At 44.4% G+C, this 13319-nt stretch overlaps 1 protein-coding gene across 3 annotated transcripts in view; it reads right to left on the bottom strand.

Moving 5' to 3' along the window:
* Positions 1-50: 50 nt before the first annotated feature.
* LOC118395234 (rho GTPase-activating protein 30-like) overlaps positions 51-13319 on the bottom strand; it is a 77624-nt gene continuing 64355 nt past the window's right edge. Inside the window, exons 1-14 of one of the 3 annotated variants that reach the window (XM_052463937.1) lie at positions 10359-13311; positions 9465-9826; positions 9244-9346; positions 8969-9113; positions 8427-8509; positions 7568-7675; positions 7350-7468; positions 5133-5292; positions 4836-4933; positions 4637-4708; positions 3723-4451; positions 3346-3530; positions 2562-3280; positions 52-2451 (exon numbers count right to left, since the gene is read on the bottom strand). In XM_052463937.1, coding sequence (XP_052319897.1) covers positions 861-2451; positions 2562-3280; positions 3346-3530; positions 3723-4451; positions 4637-4708; positions 4836-4933; positions 5133-5292; positions 7350-7468; positions 7568-7675; positions 8427-8509; positions 8969-9113; positions 9244-9346; positions 9465-9552 — 4200 coding nt within the window. In that variant the 5' untranslated portion in view covers positions 9553-9826; positions 10359-13311 and the 3' untranslated portion in view covers positions 52-860. Of the gene's footprint in view, positions 2452-2561; positions 3281-3345; positions 3531-3722; positions 4452-4636; positions 4709-4835; positions 4934-5132; positions 5293-7349; positions 7469-7567; positions 7676-8426; positions 8510-8968; positions 9114-9243; positions 9347-9464; positions 13312-13319 lie in introns of those variants that run through there. The other 2 variants (XM_052463939.1, XM_052463938.1) reach the window with 2 other exon arrangements.

Below are 13319 nucleotides of genomic sequence, written 5' to 3' on the forward strand. Positions count from 1 at the left end.
AGAAAGTAGCAAACGCTTTCAAATAAATGCACTTATATGGGATATTTATTTGAAATCAGTAATAAACGCCTAGCTACCTGTTTTTATTGTCTGCTAGCTACTAGTGAAATTATTTTTGAAAATACAAATACGACGGACACTTTTCTTTGCAGAAGAAGTGTATTTACAAAAACAAATAAAACAGAAAATTCATTGTTTTATGGAATTGACACAAATGACAACACATTGCCCTCATTAACTCCTAAGAGGTTATTACATTTGCTTTCTCACCATTTGCTTGCTCACTCTTAACAATACCCATTGTGGTTATGCATGAGATGTGATACCTGAGATTTCCATACTTGGTGTACATTGACAGCTCTTTGCTGATTGATTAAAACCAAACAGTTAAAATGGTAAGTTACATTAATAGGTTAAAACCAGCAAAAAAAGGGGGGACATTTACAGAGGGAGAGAGAGAGAGTGCGAAGGATCAGTTTTCAGAGTTGCCCTGAGTCTGAGTGGGCCGGTTCTTGGCCCAGGCTGAATTATACAGGGAGTATAATAAAAATGTAAAATAAATGTTTATGTATTTATATATTGTATATAAATGATCAGTTGTATACTAACCGTCCAGACAGAGTCGATGACTACAACATTTACTGGCGTCTTTGTCCACATCTTTCTCTTTATTGGACTTCATATCCTCAATCTTTCTGTTTCTCCCTCTCACTGCACTCTTCCTCGCACCCTCTCTTGATTTCCATTTCAACAGCTTCATCAAAACACATACTTATTTGACTGTTTTTCATCATGTCTCTCATTCCCCCCTCTTCCACATCTCTCCTCCTCTCCCCTCCCCACTGTGCCTGCCACTCCCTTTAGCCTCTCCCCTCATCTTCCCCTTTCTCATTCCACTGTTGTTCTGTCTCACAGACTTGGTCATGCTCTAGCTTTCCTTCCATCTTTCTCTCTTTGGCCTTATCTTGCTGTCCCAAAGCCCTGTGTACCTTTCCCTTCCCCCTGGCTCGGTCTGCCTCTCTTCTCTCCCTCTGCTGCTCTTGTCTGAGGTTCAGTGCAGTTATTCGGCAGTGATGTGGCTTGGGTGGTACCATTGGCACTGATCTTGCTTGAAACACTTTAGGGGGTGTTTTTTGTTTAGACCTGACCAGCAATCTCCCCACCCCTTTTTCAGACCCCACTTTACTACCTCTCCCTTCCTTCTGTCCTTCATTCAATTCTTTGATGTAAATCTGGACCTCTTTCAGTTCTTCCTCGCTTTCCTCTATTATTGTTGGTATCTGTAGTTGGTCTTTTGTCTCTTCTTCATTCTCCCTCTCTTGGTTCTCCTTATTTGGTCCTGTTGATTCACGTTCCTCTGTCTCCTGTTGGACCACATGTATACTATCTCCTTCTTCATTCCTGATGACACCTCCCACTTCCATCTCTTTATCTCCCTCCTCATCTCCCTCAACACCCTTCATCAGATCTATAGCTCTTTCTCTTCTCTCTAAAACATGCTGGGCCTCTAGGTCCTGTTTATGCTCCTCATTATTAATCAACATATTTTTCATTCCCTCTTCAGCTGCCTCTTCCTCAGTCTCTCCCATGGTATCCACTCCTTCCACCTCTCGCTTCGTCTCTTCTTTTGCACTCATCTCTTCACTTGCCCTCCTCTCTCCTTCCTTATCTATCTCTTTCTGCTGTACTCTGATACTCTCTCCCTCTTTGGTTTCTATCACCTCCTCCATAACTTTACGTTCCTCAGTCTCCCCTTCCCTATCCTTCCTATCTCCACTTTCCATCATGTCATCCCTGGCTAATACGCTCATTATCTCATAAATGTCTTCTTCTCCTACTTCCCCTTCCTCACCTGCTACCCTTTCCTCTTCTTCAATCATTCCTTTTTGCTCCCTCGCCCCAAAGTCCTCCCCTTCTGTTTCTTCCAACTCCTTTAATACCTCTCTCTCCTCAGTCTCAATTCTTGTTACCTCTCCTTCTTGTTTGTTAAATTCCCCCCCATTTCTATCTTCTCTTTCCTCCATCTCTTCCTCTACATCTTCCTTCTTTCCCTCGCTATCCCTCTCAGCACTATTTTCAGGCTGCTCCATTGCGCCCCCAGCTGAAACTACCTCCAATCGCTCATTGAGTATGTTCTTTGGCTCTTCAGCACAGGAAACTATACGACAGGCAGAGAGTAAATGCTCTTGTGAATCTTCTTTCTCGGCTTCGCTCACGGTATCGCCATTGTAACCCTCTGAAATCACACCTTCACCACAGTGACTCTTCAGGTCCTCCTCGTCTCTGAGCTGCAGGTGAACTCCAGTGTCCTCTTCCTCTGCAGTGGTCTGCAGTGAGGCCTCCTCACAGTCAGTTGAAGAGGATGCTGAAGCGAGGCCTCTCTCAATGTCACCTGGTGTTTCCTCTTCCTTCATCATGCTTGTTTCAACCGAGTGACAAGTGACAACAGTGCTGTAAAGTGAAGAGTAAGACATCAGCTCTATGATGACAGGTAACATTTATCATGTACATTTATCCTGATATACTGTTCTTGATTCGCTTCCTAACCCACCTCGGCTTACCTTTCTGTGCATGTATTCGTCAGTGTGTCTGCATGGTCAATCTCCTGGTTGTCTGGATCCTGCCTTGTATCCTCCAACAGGTCTATCGCTTCCAGTCTATTCTCTTCTTCAGCCTTGCTATGCCTCAAGACCTCTTCTAATGGGTAACAGCAATCAGGGGAATCAATGTCCAACTGCTCAGGAGGCATTCTGGCCTCAGAACTCTGTGATAGACCAATTCCTATGGACCTGTCATCAGAAGCATTGTCCAATTGTTGTGAGGGCTTAGCAGGGAGGGACAAACCATTCTCCATGTCAGGCTGAGGCCCACTCCATGTCAGTCTATTGAACACCAAACTAGATGGTAGACTTTTACAGAACATGTCATCATTGTCCTCCTCATCTTCTCTGTCGTAATCAGCATCTTCGTCGTCATTATCCTTTTCTTCAGAGGAAGAGCAGCGAGCAGGCAGGAAGGGCCTGGATATGTACGGTAGACTCATTGACTTGTTGGCTCGTTCATATTGATCAAAGCTTAGAGGTCTGTGTGTGGGAGTTTGTGTCTGCTTCAGTGTGTGTGTCTCTGTTTGGCAGCCTGTCTGTATTTGTGTCTGTGTGTCTACAGGTGGCTGTGTGACAGAGTCTGGTTTGTCATATGAGAGTCCAGGGGATCTCTGCTCCAGCTCGTCCTCATACTCATTTTCCGCATGATGAGGCTCTACTGAGAACGCCTGGAACATCTGGGAGAAAAGAGGTTAGGATCATGACTAAATAATGAAACACACACGTGCACACGCACACACACCTTGGTGGAAGCACTGCTGTCCATGAGGTCCAGGAATCCAAAAGTATCCTGAAAGTCTAGTGGACAGTCCTGGACTTGTGCATCGTCCTCCTCCATTGTCATAGGGTACGGCACATCTGTGGCAGCTGCCTCATTTCTGACACCATTTCGGGCATCCAGGGCAGTCTGCACAGAGCCTTTGATTTCTGACAATGATATGTAGATTTGACAGATTAAAACAAAAGTCCTATCCAACTTAGATTGTTAATTGCCAATTGTCAATAATTCAATTTTCACAAGTGTAAAAAACTCACTCCAAACAGGATCAATCACAGTTTCATTTCCCTTATTGCACAAATGTGTTATGATTGTTAAAATATATGAATGATCAGACATACCCATGTGTTCTCCCTCTTCATCCTCCTCTTCATCGTTTTCATGGTTTACTTTATCCTCTCCTCCACCCTCACCCTCTTCACCCCTCTCCTCTAATGGCTTAGATACACAGTCCCCATTCAGTTCCTCCTCCTTTCCTCTGTCTTCTTTTCCTTCAACTTTATCATCCATATCTCTTCTCTCCTCCGATACCTCTTGATCTCTTCTCTTGACTCCATCAGTCTCGTCCTCCCCCACAACTGCCACTCGAATGTGCCTTGCCCTTTCCCCTCCCTCCTGTCTCACACCCTCCCCACCCTCCTCTCCCTTATCTCGGCTCCCCTCTCCTCCGCTATGGTTTCGCCTTTCTGCACCACCTCCCTGCAGCACCCCAAAGGCCAGGCCTGATGTGATGTGAAGGGGGACGGTGACTGAGAAAGGTCCGGAGATGTGTATCCCTGCCCGCCGGTCCGCTTTGCTGGAGATTCCTGGGGATCTGGATGGGGGTTGCAGAGCCTCAGTGCTGTTGCCCCCACTACAGTGACTGCCCAGTCGACTGTATGTGCCCTTGGTTCCCCCGCCCCCGCTCACTACACTCACACTAGCCCCCTGACCCCTCCGGAAGGTCACAGCATACCCGCTGCCCACATCACTACCATTAGTGGATGCCCCTTCATCCGCACCACCTTGGGGACAGGGAGAGGGCTGAGCCAGGGGGGATATGACAGTGGAAGGGGCTCGTTGTCTGGAACCTGTGAGGTATGGTAAACAGTCACATTAGTCTACAGATGAAACTGTCATAAGTGTAAGCCTATAGTACTACTGAACACAGAAATGTAAGTATGCTTTAGCAGCATGCATGGATTACTCTACAAACATGTTCACTAATATCTATACACCATAGATGAGGAGTGGGTAAACAAGGAAGGATGTGTACCTTCATGCGAATAGGGCATTGAGCTCAGGGAATCCATGCTCTTGGCTGGCCTTAAGACAGTTCTCTCTTTTTCTACAGAGAAATGGAGAGATGATTTTACAACTCAAAATGAATCATTATTACCATTGCAAAGCTATGCATTGTATTGAACGATAACAACATCAGTGTGGCACTGATTCTTATGGGAGAGGGCGCATACCTTTGGTTGAGTTCTTGTTCCTTCCTCTCGGGTCTTGGAGTCTGCCTCCTAAATTGAAGATGGACTTCCACTTCCTGCTCTTGAGAGATCCCTTCCTCCTGTAGAGAATGTTACTACTGTTACTGGGGCCAGGAGTTTTTCTTCACCACGTGAACTGTTCATGGAAGAAGAACTATCCCCTCTAGTACTAGTCTACCTTTTACGATTGCGACCACGAAATCTCTACCTATCTCAACCACTATACTGTTACTCCCTACTACTACATTGTCATAAATTTGACATTTTTAATTTGCTTACTTGTCTGTGCCGTCGATGATGGCGTGATAGGAGCGCATGGCCGGGGGGCCGTCCCCTGGGCTGATGTTGCCTAACTGGAGTGGAATGGCTGGGAATAAACGTTTCTCTGGATTGTGTATAGAGGGAGATGGGAATGACTTTAGACACTCCAGACCAATACCTTTATAAGGAGATGAACAAGAAAGGGAGGAGATATGAGAGATTATGAGGGAGTGTACAGTGCATTCGGAAAGTGTTCAGACCCATTGACTTTTTCCACTTTTTGTTACGTTACAGCCTTATTCTAAAATGGATAAAACAGTTTTTTTTCGCTGATCAATCTACACACCCCATAATGACAAAACAAAAACACGTTTTTTGATTATTTTACAAAATTATTTAAAAAATAAGAAACGGAAATATCATATTTACGTAAGTATTCAGAGCCTTTACTCAATACTTTGTTGAAGCACCTTTGGCAGCGATTACAGCCAAATCAAATCAAATCACATTTTATTTGTCACATACACATGGTTAGCAGATGTTAATGCGACTGTAGCGAAATGCTTGTGCTTCTAGTTCCGACAATGCAGTAATAACCAACAAGTAATCTAACTAACAATTCCAAAACTACTGTCTTATACACAGTGTAAGGGGATAAAGAATATGTACATAAGGATATATGAATGAGTGATGGTACAGGGCAGCATACAGTAGATGGTATCGAGTACAGTATATACATATGAGATGAGTATGTAGACAAAGTAAACAAAGTGGCATAGTTAAAGTGGCTAGTGATACATGTATTACATAAGGATACAGTCGATGATATAGAGTACAGTATATACGTATGCATATGAGATGAATAATGTAGGGTAAGTAACATTATATAAGGTAGCATTGTTTAAAGTGGCTCGTGATATATTTACATCATTTCCCATCAATTCCCATTATTAAAGTGGCTGGAGTTGGGTCAGTGTCAATGTCAGTGTGTTGGCAGCAGCCACTCAATGTCAGTGTGTTGGCAGCAGCCACTCAATGTTAGTGGTGGCTGTTTAACAGTCTGATGGCCTTGAGATAGAAGCTGTTTTTCAGTCTCTCGGTCCCAGCTTTGATGCACCTTTACTGACCTCGCCTTCTGGATGATAGCGGGGTGAACAGGCAGTGGCTCGGGTGGTTGATGTCCTTGATGATCTTTATGGCCTTCCTGTAACATCGGGTGGTGTAGGTGTCCTGGAGGGCAGGTAGTTTGCCCCCGGTGATGTGTTGTGCAGACCTCACTACCCTCTGGAGAGCCTTACGGTTGAGGGCGGAGCAGTTGCCTTACCAGGCGGTGATACAGCCCGCCAGGATGCTCTCGATTGTGCATCTGTAGAAGTTTGTGAGTGCTTTTGGTGACAAGCCGAATTTCTTCAGCCTCCTGAGGTTGAAGAGGCGCTGCTGCGACCTTCTTCACGACGCTGTCTGTGTGAGTGGACCAATTCAGTTTGTCTGTGATGTGTATACCCTCTGAACACAACAACTGCCTCAAGCTTTATTGGGTATGACGCTACAAGCTTTGTACACTTGTATTTGAGGAGTTCCTCCCATTCTTCTCTGCAGATCCTCTCAAGCTCTGTCAGGTTGGATGGAGAGTGTAGCTGCATGGCTATTTTCAGGTCTCTCCAGAGATGTTTGATCGGGTTCAAGTCTGGGCTCTGGCTGGGCCACTCAAAAGCATTCAGAGACTTGTCCTGAAGCCACTCCTGATTTGTCTTGGCTGTGTGCTTAGGGTCGTTGTTCTGTTGGAAGGCGAACCTTCGCCCCCAGTTTCAGGTTCTGAGCACTCTGGAGCTGATTTTCATCAAAGACCTCTCTGTACTTTGCTCCGTTCATCATTGCTCCAAATCATGTCCAATCAATTGAATTTACCACAGCTGGACTCCAATCAAGTTGTAGAAACATCTCAAGGTTGATCAATGGAAACAGGATGCACCTGAGCTCCATTTCTAATCTCATAGCAAAGGGTACTGAATACTTATGTAAATAAGGTATGTAATTATTTGTTTATATACATTTGCAAAAAAATCTAAAACCCCGTTTTTGCTTTGTCATTATGGGGTATTGTGTGTAGATCGATGAGGAATATTTTTTAATTCATCCATTTTTAGCATAAGGCTGTAATGTAAAAAAAAAATGGAAACAGTCAGAGAGAGCGAGAGAGAGAGAGAGAGAGAGAGCAAGAAAGAGGTGATGTACCTGAACCAGAAAACAGCTGGGGCACGTGGGTGAGGATGAATTCCACTACGATGGACTGGACCCTCACCTCCATGAAGGCTGCAGTACCGTTAAACCCTGACGCCTCAATGTCTTTTGACCTGCAAACAGCGGGTTAAACAATATTGAACAATGCAAACACACTGTTTAAACTATCTCTATCTAGTTCATGTCTTTCTTTCTCATGTAGATACACACACCTGAGAAGGTTTGGAGCCCAAACAATGGCGAGGTTCCGGGCATGCATGTTGGTGTGTGAGGAATAAGAAGCCATCTTTACAAGGTGACGCATCAGGAACTCTAGAGTTCTGAGAAACCAGGGGGCGGGAGAAGGGACAAAAAGAGAGGGAAGTGGTTTAATTCTATAGTTAGTTTGAAAACAGTTGAAACTATTGAAGAAAAACTACACATAGCAAAATGTACAGTCCCCCTAGTTACAAACAGATGGTTCCAGCAATGTTACACATATGTAACAGTATTCCTTCCGTCCCTGTCCTTGCCCCAACTTGGGCTCGAACCAGAGACCCTCTGAACACATTAACAACTGCCTCCCACGAAGCATCATTCCTTAATGTTTCCTCAAAAGCCACGGCTCTTGCAGAGCAAGGGAAACAAGTACTTCAAGGTCTCAGAGCGAGTGGAATCACTGATTGAAATGCTACTATTGCGCACCACTAACTAGCTAGCCATTTCACACCAGTTACTCTCGCCCCCCCTTTTGACCTCCTCCTCCTCTGCAGCAACCCCATCAGCTGGGCAAAGCCCAACTGAGTGATCTGGGTCACGGCACCAATGCAACAGTGCTGCTTCCGTCCCTCTCCTTGCCCCAACCTGGGCTCGAACCAGGTACCCTCTGAACACAACAAATGCCTCCCACGAAGCATCGTTACCTATCGCTCCACAAAAGCCTTGCAGAGCAAAGGAAACTACTACTTCAAGGTGACTTCTTCGATTGAAACACTACTAGCATGCACCGCTAACTAGCCATTTCACGTCGGTTACACATAGCAAACATTTACTCTTTCTCAATGAAAAACGTCTGAATAGGTACAGGTTTACCTGTAATGGGGAGCGGGTAATTCCTTCAGCACGTCCTTGATCTTCACCAGCCTCTCGTCCTCCAGCTGAATTGCCACAGCTTCCTGGGGTTAAGTGGTGTGTGAGGTTGATACATAAAGCCATATGCCATCTTAAAGATGCATTATAAAGGTTTTGTATAATGTCAGCCAGTAGTTTTAAAAGTAGCGCTCACAAGCCAAACACGGGTCCCAAAAATATTTTAACAATTTAGTACAATGTCATACATTTCGTATGATATGTTACGTCCTGCAATTAAAATTTAAAAAAATAACTTTTATCTTTCCTGTATTTCGTGTGACATGAATTCCAATTCATACAATATGGCACGAATTTGTAAGTGAGTCCCGTTCAATCTCTTTAATGCTGGGTCCCGTTCACTGGGTACATTTTGAACATACCTGAACGTGTCCAATAGAAACACTTCATTTTCCGTGTCACAATGCTTTCTCCTTTTCGCTCCAACTGAAAGCAACCCTGGTGTCCATGTATCTGAATTACTATCAAGTAAGACAGGTACTCACAGCATATTTGTCATAGAGCTGGTATGTGAGGAGAGGATTGGGCAACTCTCTGAAGTAGGCCTTGCAGAGAGAGCTGACACAGTGAATGTCCTGCAGGTACACATCCTTATTGAGATCTGGGGTTCCCTCACTGTCAAACTCACCCCTGTTTGGAGACAAACACATTACATTTCACTGCTGTACTTGACCACATAGAAACACATGGACTCACACAAGCACGCAGGAGCGTTCACACACACACACACACACACACACACATACACACGTACGCTTACCGAAGTTTCTGCGTGTTGGATGACACCCCAGATAGCCTGTAGATCCCATCTACAACCCCATGCTTCTCAATGAATTCACTGCAGCTTCGCAGCACCTGAGGAACTGAGAGGCAGACAAGATGATAATACTATGGAACTAACAGGGATGAACAACAGGATGCTAATATTTAACTTATTCAGATACAACATATTCTAACAGACTGAGGGAACATGGGACTTACTCTCCTGACAGCTTGTAGCCAGGTGGTCCAACAGGTGACAGCCAAACACCTTCTCATTGTTCCCTCCTTTTCTCCGGAGTCTCCGCATCTCTTCTTTTCTCCTGCCTCAACCTCTCACATTCAGCCCTGTTGTCAACTAGGTGTGTGCGTGATTGTCTAATATATGTATTTTCTGTATGGTAACGTGGATTTCATATACATTTACAATGTGCTGTTAATATTATAGGCGGTGTTGTTTTCTTCATTGGATTTTATTGTGCTTTATGTTTAACTGGGTGAAGTGCATTACTTTACTGTGCTATACTGAGCTGTGTTAAGCTATTCAGCTGGGTCATGCGGTATGTCGTTGTGTTTGTGGCACTCTGCAAAGTAAGAAACCAGCAAAATCATATGTATACACCAACACAACACTTAATATGATCACTTAAAATCAAACTGTGCATCACTCACAATCTACAGCATACATAACTGTTCACTTTCCTCCAATATATTTTGTTCACAAAATAAACAAGCCACACCCTTCACTCCAATACTCCCAGTCGCCCTCTCAGTGCTGTGATCTGGGGACACTTCAAATTCAATCAAGCCTCTCTATGCTGATGGGACACCCTGACACCCCAAACCAAGTCTTTGGCTGTTCTGTGACCCTCTCTTCCCGGCCTCTCGTGGCAATTGTGGTCCTCTCACTGCAGCTGAAGTCCATTTAACTGTACATTGTGACTGCAGGCCTGTTGTAGAACATAAAGCCTCTGAGCCTGACCCCACCTCTCCATCCCCCTGACCCCTACCATCCCACATCTAACACACTGTCACTGCTGCTCTTGTCCAGTTTCGGGGTGACTTAGAGGTAAAAACAAGAATAAGAAAGTGTAAGAGAGTTAAGACTGTTCCTACCTTCACTCTGCACAGGCACAACCAAGCAGCAGCAAGCAATGACGCAAGAAACCACTAAACTTCCCCTGTTGACTTCCTGAGTCTCTCCTTTTCTCTCACATTCTCTTTCTGTACATCTCCACCATTATATCCGCCTCTGTTGACTGGCAAATCAACGAACCAGTAAATCATTCAAACTAACAATCATATCAATTTCTCTAATCTATTTAGATATCTACAGTATCTAATGACCTTCGATTCAGATTACCATCTTCATACAGTACTGGTGTAGTGTCAGATTAGACAATGTACACAGTAAAAGTGTAGTTTCCAGATGTAACATGTGAAGCTTATTGAACATGTATAGTCAATTATACTTAAATATTTTATTGACTAGTTTTGAGTTGACAAATAACTTAAAGCTGCAATATCTAACTCAGGGCGACACGACAAAACTCACATAGAAATGTGAGTTATAGGTATGTCATTCTCATTTAACGCAAGTCTAAGAAGCGGTATATCTGTTCTATGTGCGCTACTTCTATGATTATCGTTCATAACTTCCATTTTTGTGTCTTTTACTTTCGATGTTGTACACCAGCTTCAAAACTGTTGAAAATACAAGATTTTTGGTTATGGAAAAGATATTTCACAGCGGTTTAGATTGTACAGTCATGGCCAAATGTTTTGAGAATGACGCAAATATTAATTTACACAAAGTTTGCTGCTTCAGTGTCTTTAGATATTTTTGTCAAATGTTACTATGGAATACAGAAGTATAATTACAAGCATTTCATAAGTGTCAAAGGCTTTTATTGACAATTACATGAAGTTGATGCAAAGAGTCAATATTTGCAGTGTTGACCCTTCTTTTTCAAGACCTCTGCAATCCACCCTGGCATGCTGTCAATTAACTTCTGGGCCACATCCTGACTGATGGCAGCCCATTCTTGCAAAATCAATGCTTGGAGTTTGTCCGAATTTACATTTACATTACATTTAAGTCATTTAGCAGACGCTCTTATCCAGAGCGACTTACAAATTGGTGCATTCACCTTATGACATCCAGTGGAACAGCCACTTTACAATAGTGCATCTAAATCTTTTAAGGGGGGGGAGAAGGATTACTTTATCCTATCCTAGGTATTCCTTAAAGAGGTGGGGTTTCAGGTGTCTCCGGAAGGTGGTGATTGACTCCGCTGTCCTGGCGTCGTGAGGGAGTTTGTTCCACCATTGGGGAGCCAGAGCAGCGAACAGTTTTGACTGGGCTGAGCGAGAACTGTACTTCCTCAGTGGTAGGGAGGCGAGCAGGCCAGAGGTGGATGAACGCAGTGCCCTTGTTTGGGTGTAGGGCCTGATCAGAGCCTGGAGGTACTGAGGTGCCGTTCCCCTCACAGCTCCGTAGGCAAGCACCATGGTCTTGTTGCGGATGCGAGCTTCAACTGGAAGCCAGTGGAGGAGCGGGGTGACGTGAGAGAACTTGGGAAGGTTGAATACCAAACGGGCTGCGGCGTTCTGGATGAGTTGTAGGGGTTTAATGGCACAGGCAGGGAGCCCAGCCAACAGCGAGTTGCAGTAATCCAGACGGGAGATGACAATTTGTGGGGTTTTGTTTGTCCACCCGCCCCTCTTGATGATTGACCACAAATTCTCCATGGGATTAAGGTCTGGGGAGTTTCCTGGCAATGCACCCAAATTATCGATGTTTTGTTCCCCGAGCCACTTAGTTATCACTTTTGCCTTATGGCAAGGTGCTCCATCATGCTGGAAAAGACATTGTTCGTCACCAAACTGTTCCTGGAAGGTTGGGAGAAGTTACTCTCGGAGGATGTGTTGGTACCATTCTTTATTCATGGCTGTGTTCTTAGGCAAAATTGTGAGTGAGCCCACTCCCTTGGCTGAGAAGCAACCCCACACATGAATGGTCTCAGGATGCTTTACTGTTGGCATTACATAGGACTGATGGTAGCGCTCACCTTGTCTTCTCCGGACAAGCTTTTTTCCAGATGCCCCAAACAATTGGAAAGGGGATTCATCAGAGAAAATGACTTTACCCCAGTCCTCAGCAGTCCAATCCTTGTACCTTTTGCAGAATATCAGTCTGTCCCTGATGCTTTTCCTGGAGAGAAGTGGAATCTTTGCTGCCCTTCTTGACACCAGGCCATCCTCCAAAAGTCTTCACCTCACTGTGCGTGCAGATGCACTCACACCTGCCTGCTGCCATTCCTGAGCAAGCTCTGTACTGGTGGTGCCCCAATCCCGCAGCTGAATCAACTTTAGGAGACGGTCCTGGCGCTTGCTGGACTTTTTTGGGCTCCCTGAAGCCTTCTTCACAACAATTGAACCACTCTCCTTGAAGTTCATGAGGATCCGACAAATGGTTGATTTAGGTGCAATCTTACTGGCAGCAATATCCTTGACTGTGAAGCTCTTTTTGTGCAAAGCAATGATGACCGCACGTGTTTCCTTGCAGGTAACCATGCTTGAGAGGAAGAACAATGATTCCAAGCACCACCCTCCTTTTGAAGCTTCCAGTCTGTTATTCAAACTCAATCAGCATGACAGAGTGATCTCCAGTCTTGTCCTCATCAACACTCACACCTGTGTTAACGAGAGAATCACTGACATGATGTCAACTGGTCCTTTTGTGGCAGGGCTGAAATGCAGTGGACATTTTTTCTGGGGAATCAGTTCATTTGCATGGCAAAGAGGGACTTTGAAATTAATTGCAATTCATCCGATGACTCTTCATAACATTCTGGTGTATATGCAAATTGCCATCCATCATACAAACTGAGGCAGCAAACTTTGTGAAAATTAATATTTGTGTCATTCTCAAAACTTTTGGCCACGACTGTACAATGATTCTCTACACTATACTTCCTTGTTTTGTCACCAACTGAAATTAGGCACACTATTATAATTTTCGCAACCAGGAAATGGCGGAGCGATTTCTGCATAGTGCACCTTTAACATTTTAAG

This window comes from Oncorhynchus keta, chromosome 15, assembly GCF_023373465.1.
Source record: "Oncorhynchus keta strain PuntledgeMale-10-30-2019 chromosome 15, Oket_V2, whole genome shotgun sequence".
Lineage (NCBI taxonomy): Eukaryota > Metazoa > Chordata > Actinopteri > Salmoniformes > Salmonidae > Oncorhynchus > Oncorhynchus keta.